This window comes from Tursiops truncatus, chromosome 3 (assembly GCF_011762595.2).
Source record: "Tursiops truncatus isolate mTurTru1 chromosome 3, mTurTru1.mat.Y, whole genome shotgun sequence".
In the NCBI taxonomy this organism is placed as follows: Eukaryota; Metazoa; Chordata; class Mammalia; order Artiodactyla; family Delphinidae; genus Tursiops; species Tursiops truncatus.
The window spans coordinates 154,128,334-154,137,250 of NC_047036.1; the positions used below are offsets into that span (position 1 = coordinate 154,128,334).

At 47.5% G+C, this 8,917-nt stretch overlaps 1 protein-coding gene across 1 annotated transcript; it reads left to right on the forward strand.

Annotated features, from left to right (window-relative positions):
• Positions 1–4,768: 4,768 nt before the first annotated feature.
• On the forward strand, positions 4,769–6,774 carry CBY3 (chibby family member 3). Its single transcript, XM_019937363.1, is given in 3 exon segments — positions 4,769–4,817; positions 6,058–6,650; positions 6,652–6,774. Coding segments are annotated over 3 exon segments (765 nt in total).
• The last annotated feature ends 2,143 nt before the right edge of the window (positions 6,775–8,917 follow it).

Here is an 8,917-nt window from a genome sequence, read left to right on the forward strand (position 1 = left end):
GCACGAACTTCTGTCCCCGTGGAGCTGGATGTGTTACCCTCCCAGTACATGGCTGTGTTCACCGATCTGGAAACTTTTTGAAACCAGGACTTAGGGGATTTTTATGGAAGCAGGATCAATCATTAACTCCATTTCCAACCCCTCTCCCCTTTGGAGAATGGGGGAGGGGAGGAGGGGCTGAAAGTCCCAAGTGTCCAATCATGGCTCTGTCTTTCTGGTGAACAGCTCCTATCCAGGAGCCCACCATGAGTCACTTCATTAGACCAAAAGACACTGCTATAACTCAGGAAATTCTGAGGGATTTAGAAACTGTCAGGAACAGGAGTCAAAGACCAAATATTAGAAAAAAGATGTGCCTGGGGGCGGAGATATATATATATGGATATATATATATGTATTTTTTTTCTCTATTATCTCACCATACCAGCAGAGGAGAAAGAAGATCTCTTGCTTACAGTAGAATGCTGAGGGCCGACTGATAAGTATGTGCTAGTGTTGGAAAAGCATAATTTGGCAGTCATAAAGATTGGATCAGGCAAGAGTCACCAGTGGATGCTAACTTTAGTGGGAATTTTGAGGAACAGGACATTTAAATGGTCTTAAAAGTGTCTGCCCACAGTAGGGAAGGTTCCTTTGCAACACTTAAATGCAATACCTATCCCTAGATGGGATCCTGTACTAGAGGGAAAAAATGCTATAAAGGACATTCTTAGTAAACTGACAAAATTGAAATATGGATGGTTGTATTATATCAATGTAAATTCATAAGGTTGATAACTGTACTGTGGTTACGTAAGAAAATACACATTGAAGTATTTAGGGCAAAGGACTATGATGTATGTAAAAGGTTCAGAAATGATCAAGGAAATAGGGTAAAATGCTGAGTGTAGGGGAATCTAGATAAAGGGTATACTGGTGTTCCTTGAACAATTTTTGTTAAAAAAATTTTTTTTCCTTGCACAATTTTTAAATTTACAACTTAAAAAAATAAAAAAGCCAGGGGATTTTCCTGGTGGTCTAGTAGTTAGGATTCGGCGCTTTCACTGCCGTGGCCAGGGTTCAATCCCTGGTCGGGGAACTGAACTGAGATCCTGCAAGCCACGCAGCGAGCGTGGCAAAAAAAAAAAAAAAAAGTCAGGCTCTCACAATTCAAGACAATTGTTCAGAGTTGTTCAGATCCTATAGAGCCTATTTTGGAAGTTAGAAGCCCCCAAATAATTCTGTTTTCTGCAGGAAGCCTCAGATTTTCATTTAAATGATAACAGGTACCTGTATAAAAAGGAATATTCAGGACAACTATATATGGGCTAATCAGAATATTAACCCACCACACATTCTTGTTTAAATGTCTATAAACATAAGCCTACCTATTTACAGCTGTTATACAAATATAAAACCACAATAAATTTATAAATTACCTATAAAGCATTTAAATTAACATTTCAATAGGACAACAAAAAATGTTTTTCTGCTGAAAATAAGTGCTATTTGACCTGTGATCTGCTCCCAGTGCCCTGAGGCAGATGTTTCCAAATTCTGCTGCCACACACTCTGTACTGTGTCATGATGCACATTCTAAGTCCACTTTTCACTCTTCAGAAGACTTTGAAATCTTCCATTCTCAGAGGGACTCAGTGCTCTCATGCCTGTCTGCTTACCTTCCCCTCTGGTTAGCCACTACCACTCAAACCCAGGTGCAGACTCTCAGGTTCCAGGGTGCTTCCTGGTGGTTATCTAGAGCAAATAGAACATCATCAACACTTTTTTGCAGTTATTTTTTAAAACAAAATTTAAACATTTTCTATAGAGTATTGAAGATTCCAGAGAACATGCGTGTAACTAATTTTAAGGCAAAATGGCTTGGGAGCAGCATGGGTATGAGAGAGGAAGCAATAGCAACACTTAGACCACCACTGTGGTTACCCCTCATGCTGCATCCCACCCCTGCTGAAACCACCAACCCCATGAGGAAGGCTGAAGGAGAAGCTAAAGAAGAAAAAGCCCAAGGGAAGGATGAACCACATAGGAGATGGGCATCCTTTCATGCATCCCATCAGGGATGCCCATAGAATAACTAAAATTAAAAGGGTTTAACATACTAAGTGTTGGCAAGTATGTGGAGGAAAAGGAACAGAAACTCTTTCAATGATGGTAGGGATATGGTACAACCATTTTGGAAAAACCTTGGTAACTTCATAAAAAGGTAAATACACCTACCATATAACCCAGCCATTCTACTCCTAGGTATTTATTCAAGAGAAATTAAAGCACGTGGCCACACAACGAGTAGTACACAGATGTTTATAGCAGCTGTATTTGTAATAGCCCCCAAATGGAACCAACCCAAATTTCCATCAACAGGTGGATGGAAAAACAAATTGTGGTATTTCCATATAATGGAATACTACTCACCAAAAAAGGAATGAATTGTTAATAAATGCAACAACATGAATGAATTTCAACTTAAAATAATTATGCTGCAAGAAGCCAGTGCAGGGACTTCCCTGGTGGTGCAGTGGTTAAGAATCTGCCTGCCAATGTAGGGGACACGGGTTCGAGCCTCGGTCCAAGAAGATCCCACATGCTGCAGAGCAACTAAGCCCGTGAGCCACAACTACTGAGCCTGTGCTCTAGAGGCTACAAACCACAACTACTGAGCCCGCATGCCACAATTACCGAAGCCCACGTGCCTAGAGCCCGTGCTCCGCAACGAGAAGCCACTGCAATGAGAAGCCCGCGCACTGCAACGAAGAGTAGCCCCCACTCACCACAACTAGAGAAAAGCCTGCGTGCAGCAACGATGACCCAATGCAGCCAAAAATAAATAAATTTATTAAAAAAAGCCAGTGCAAAAAAAAAAGTACATACTAAATAATTCTATTTATAGAAAATTCTAGAAAATTCAAATTAATCTATATAGTGATGGGAGCAGAGGAAACTTCTGAAGGTAATGTGTATCTTCATTATCTTGATTTTGGTTATGATTTCTTACATCAAATTATCCAAACATATCAAAGTGTGCATTATAAATATTGAATATATGTAGTTTATTGTGTCAATTATACCTCAATAAAACTGTTACAGAAAAAGGTTTCCCAGAAGGTGGCACTACTACTTGGCTCTGCCCTATGTTGTGAGCTCCCTGGAGCTGGGTGACCCCTTCTAGAGCCATCAGGATGCTGGATTAACTAGGAGGCCCCTGCAAGAGACCCTTGGGGTCAGGAAAGCCAAGTAAACGTGATGGCAATTGATTGGGTGTGGCTGGCGAGTAGGGCTGACTTCATTTCCTTCCACAGCTCAACACAGCACTTGTCCTTCAAACAAGCCCAACTCCTTTGTACCTTTAGCCCCTGTCTTCATGTAGCTAGAGTCTCTCATCATTCAGGTTTTAGTATGAATATCAAGTGCCTTCATCGAGTGCCAGGTCTAAATTGGTTCCTACACCTCATTTTGTCCTAAAGTCACTTTCTGTATTTCTATATTTTCTTCATGGCATGTATCACAACCAGAAATTCTTATTCATTTAGTTATTTCCTTTCATTAAAAAAAATTATTTATTTTATTTTTACTTCTGGCTGCTTTGGGTCTTCGTTGCCGCGTGCGGGCTTCCTCTATTTGCGGTGAGCAGGGCTACTCTTCGTTGTGGTGCGCAGGCTTCTCATTGTGGTGGCTTCTCGTTGCGGAGCACAGGCTCTAGGCACGCGGGCTCACCAGTTGTGGCTCGCGGGCTCTAGAGCACAGGCTCAGTAGTTGTGGCACACGGGCTTAGTTGCTCTGCGGCATGTGGGATCTTCCCAGACCAGGGCTCCAACCCGTGTCCCCTGCATTGGCAGGTGGATTCTTAACCACTGTGCCACCAGGGAAGCCCCATTTCCTTTCATTTTTATTACCTATTCTCATCCTCCCTCTTTTTTTTTTGCGGTACGCGGGCCTCTCACTGTTGTGGCCTCTCCCGTTGCGGAGCACAGGCTCCGGATGCGCAGGCCCAGCGGCCACGGCTCACGGGCCCAGCCGCTCCGTGGCATGTGGGATCTTCCCAGACCAAGGCACAAACCCGTGTCCCCTGCATCGGCAGGCGGACTCTCAACCACTGCGCCACCAGGGAAGCCCTCTTCCTCCCTCTTTTATGCTGTTGACATCCTACAAATCCCTTTACTGGGGGTGCACCCACCCCATAGGTGCCTTAAGTGTTGGCTGACAAACTCACAGTTGCCCCTGACAATGACTGACTGAGGGCTGGGTGAGGGAGAAGGGCACAAAAGATTGGCTCCCTTGCAGTAAGGAGACCTAACTCTGTGGCACAATTTCTACAGTTCCCCGTGAGATCTGGCTAGAGCTCGTCTCCACTTGAGGCCACATTCCTGCTTAGCTTTAGCTCTTTTCCCTGCCCTGTCCTGCTTCCCTTACTCCCTTCTCCCAAAAACACTTCCCCAGTAAATCCCTCAATAATTCTCATCTGAGGCTCTGCTTCTAGGAAACCTGACCCATGACACCCTTGGTTAGCTTCATGAGGGACTATTTTGTTCAATCCCCTAGAACAAATTCCTATCTTAGGCTCTGCTTATGACATTCTCCCCCTTAAGAATGATAGCTTGATGACGGAAGATCTTCCTCACGTTGGAAGAACAGTGTCTGGAACAGAGAAGGCACTCAATAAGTGTGCTGAATGAATACAGGGGAGAGCCCGGGGTCTGTTTTATAGATTAGCTGATCTGGCCTAGAGGCATTGTGAGTCATAGCCGGTAGACAGCAACTGAGTGGTTCAGAGATGGGGCCAGGCCTGGGACAGCAGTTTGGCACCTCCAACAATCCTCCAGGTGAGGTACAACATGTGAGGATTATTGGGGAAGGATCCTCTGGAAAGATGCAACCTCAAGGGTGGGTCGGGTTCTAGCCTTGGGCTTCCAAGAGACATGTCCCTGAGCCAGATCTAGGGGGTAGTACTGCCCAGCTATGTGTGAGGAGTAAGTGTGTGTTGAATTAATGAAGGCATGACAGAGGTAACCCTGCCCCAGGGTTCCTTCTCTTTTCACTCTCCATTGGGAGAAGAGGAATTCAAAAGAAAGTATATAGTCTTCTTTCTCACACAACAGAATCAGAACGTACAGGAATGGGGGGAGAAGGAGTATGGGACATGTCTGTTATCTGGACTTTAGTTTCCTTGAGCATGTAGTCTGTTTTGGACAAAAGTCACATCCAGTCTGTGCAACCCCTTTTGGCTCAAGCCCTAAGCATAGGTCCTAGCCCATGGCACATGCCCCTACTGGACTGACCACACCAGACTATGATCTACACGCACACATCTGGCTTCCCAGCTGGACCAGGAGCATCTTCAGGGCAGGCATAGGCTGTGCTGGCACCCTCTACCCAGACCAAGGCCTGGCACAAAGCAGATGCCAGTCAGTTCAAGGTTGTAAAATAACTGAATGACGAGGGCAGTAATGCTGTTGGGTATGCTAGACATCCACCAGATACTTTTCAGAATGTAGATCCAGCCCTGGCTTCGCAATGCTTCAGCAGCGCCCTCTAACCCACGGAAGGAAGTCTAAACTTTTAAGCCTGCCTGTACAGCACCCTCATATAGTGTCCTGGTCCCCCTTTCCAGCTACCTCTTCTGCTATTTCCAGCTCAATACCCTACACCAATCCTACCCCAAGCTCTTCCTCACATGTGCAACATTCGAGCCTTGCCTAGCTCTTCACTCTGCCTAGCGGCTCTCCCTTACCCACCCCCAATCTACCTGTCAAATTCCTGTGCATCTTTTAAGTACCTGCTTGTCTCTGCTATCATTCCTTCCTCCCTTAAGGGCCTATTAACCCCTTCCAGCAGCCACCCAGCACTCAGAGAGCAGGGTTCTGGTCCTTCACCTGCCCATCTATCCCCAAAGCCTGACAGAGTAGTCTTTGGGGAAGGGGGTTTCGGGGAGACTTCTGCTAGTACGAGTGTGCAGGGATGGACTCCTCAGTGGCCAGCAGCTGGCTAACCCTGAGCGCCAGCTGCGGGCCTGAGCCCTGCCCACCAGGCCTCGCGGTTTGAGGGTGCAGCACGTCCAAGCAGGCTGCTCACCCAGACTCTTGCTCTCCAGCAGTGCCCCTGGCTCGCCTTTATCATTCTGGACATCGAGGCTTGCGAGGCAAGGGAGCAGCCTGGGTCGCCCGCGTCCTCGAGGCTCTGCTCTGGATATCCGTGCGCCTGACGAGGCCCACCCGGCCCTTGCCCTGGAGGCCTTCGGGTACTCGGCCTCGGGCCATGCGAGCCGCCTGTGGGAACAGCTGCGGCAGTTCTGGGCCCACCATTTCTCGCGGCGCTTCTCGCCGCGGCGCCCTCCGCTGCGCCGCATCTCCTCCATGTCCACCTTCTACCTGCTGGACCACCAGACGCGCCAGGCAGAGCTAGGCCTCAGCTACGGCACACCGCGCACGCGCCTCAGCGACGAGGCCTTTGTGTTCCGCGGCGGCCGGTGGACCACGGAGGGCCAGCCGGTGCGGTCGCGGCCGCAGCTGCCCTCGCCGACCACCTCGGGCTGGAAGGCGCAGGTGCAGCGGATCAAGAGCCAGGTGCTGCTGGAGGAGAACAACTACCTGAAGCTACAGCAGGAACTGCTCATGGACATGCTGACGGAGACCACAGCACGCATGCACCTGTTGGAAAAAAAAGATAGACCACGAGGCAAGCACTGCCGCTGCGGCGCGCGCCTGGCAGAGGAAAATGCACAAGCGCGAAGGCGCGTGCAGCGCGCTCCTGACCGAGCCGCTGACTCCAGAGTCGCGGTGACGCAATAAAACCCGTGCAGCGCATGCGCACCTCGCTCCACACCTTAGGCCCGGTCTCGTTCCTGTGGCCCCTAGAGGGCCCGGCCAGGACTGGGCTCCGGGTGCGCGGGGGTCCGCTGCGCGCCTTCAGGGACCATCACTCCGGGCCTGGTGTGGAGGGGAGACTCAGCCAGCAGTCCGTCTCGGGAGGGTGCGATAGGGCGGTGGAGGAAGATGTTTGCAGCCCGTTGGAAACGCGGAGTGGGAGCCAGGCTTGCAACAGTGCAGCAGGGGGCGGGGATGGCCGGCGATGAGAGGTAGTGGTAGCAATGGCTTTCTTGGCCCGAGGGACGGAGGGCAAAGTCCGGGAGGCAGGGAAACCTGGGCTCAGGGATGGAGGGTGCGGTTGGGCGGGCGGGCGGGCGGGGTCGGTGACCTTACAGTTGGCCTTTCCCTCCCTGAGGCGATCCCGGGAGGGGTTTCAGCCCGAGTCCAGGATAAAAGTGTATTTTACGACCTGGAAACTGTTTCCCGAAAGAATCCCTCGAAACTTTGAGCTCTGCCTCCCCCTTCTGGCTGTGTGGCTTTTGGCGAGTCGCTTTTCGTTGCGGGTTTCCTTTTCCTCTCTCTAGAATTATGGGTCGGGGATACAAACAAGCACTGTCCAGAGCTAATCCAGCGCACAGATAGGATTTGCTCGACCCACCTTATTTTACAATTTTGCATGAGTTGCCAACATTTAAGAATTTGGAGATTTCACATTAAAAATCCAGATTTCCCGTGTTCTCCTGAAAACCCAGAAGACTCAGCCATTGCTGGACCTTGGTTTTGCCCAGCAGCAGTTGCCTGAATTGTGGCTGTCAGCTCCTGCTCAGCTTCACTCCTTTCCTCCTATAGGTGTCTGATTTTGGATCTCCTTCTATATCCGTTCTAGATCGATGTTCTCTCCTGGAGCATAGGGAACCCTGTGCCCAAGGTATCATATAAAGTGCTTTTGGTGAGGGTGTTGTGAGTGATGTGGCTGCACAACAAAGGTGATGGCACTGGTCCTTGCAATCTGCAACCTTTCCTTGGAATGTAGACAGGCCCTTTCAGCACCCAGTGAAACTTAAGTCCGGTAGGATTACAACACATTTTCTTAGAGTCATGTGAAAACTTTGAGAGAAGTGGGTGTCCTTCTTCGGCCTAACTTGCTTTCAGGAGAAAGACTAGGGATTACTAAACCACTACTGTGTATAAAAATGTGGCCTAATTAAATCAGCAAAACAACACAAAACATGTCATTAGACACTATGCTTAAAAACATTTCTTTTGAGCAGTGCTCTTTTGTATTTTAATAATTTTATATTAACATAGATTAAAATATTTTTAAATAGTTGTAAAATATAATTTCCTTTTAGAATAACTTAGAAAATAAAAAATATACAGAAAAGGAAATGAGAAGGGAATCAAAACAATACCTAGAAAAAAAACACAAAATAAGGCACTGATGGAGAAATTATACTAAGTGAAAGAAGCCAGATGCAAAGGACCACATATTGTACGCTTTTGTTTATATAAAATATCCAGAATAGACAAATCCACAGCCGGGGGATGTGGGGAGGAAGGAGTGACTACTTAACAGGAGCAGGGTTTCCTTTTGGATTGATGAAAAATGTTTCGGAGCTATAGTGGTCGTACAACATTGTGAATGTTCTAACAGCCACTGAATTGCACACTTTAAAACAGTGAGTTTTATGTGAATTTTACCACAATAAAAAAAGATTTTTTTTAAGGAGGAAAGTGCTTTACATTAAAACATGAGATAAAAACTATGTGGTATGGGGAAATAGCAAAAATCATAAAGGTGATCCAAGAGTACCTAAAGTTTAAGGAATATCGCTTTGGCCAGAGCACTTGCAAACAAATAGTTTATTTTCTAGAACAGAGAAAAGTATCTGCCTTGCCAGATCAGCAGCAGATGGGGAGCCCCATGTTTAGGGAGGGGTATCCAAGTGGATAAAGGACCCAGATCAAATGGGGCAGAATGATATTTTAAGATATCTGACTTTGTTCTTTCTGCTCTGGAACTTCACCCCCTGACTGAGGCAGCAAGCTCATTGCCCCGGGGTGGGGGTGGGGCTGTATGTGTGTGACAGAGCAGAAAGTAGGAACAAAGAACTCTT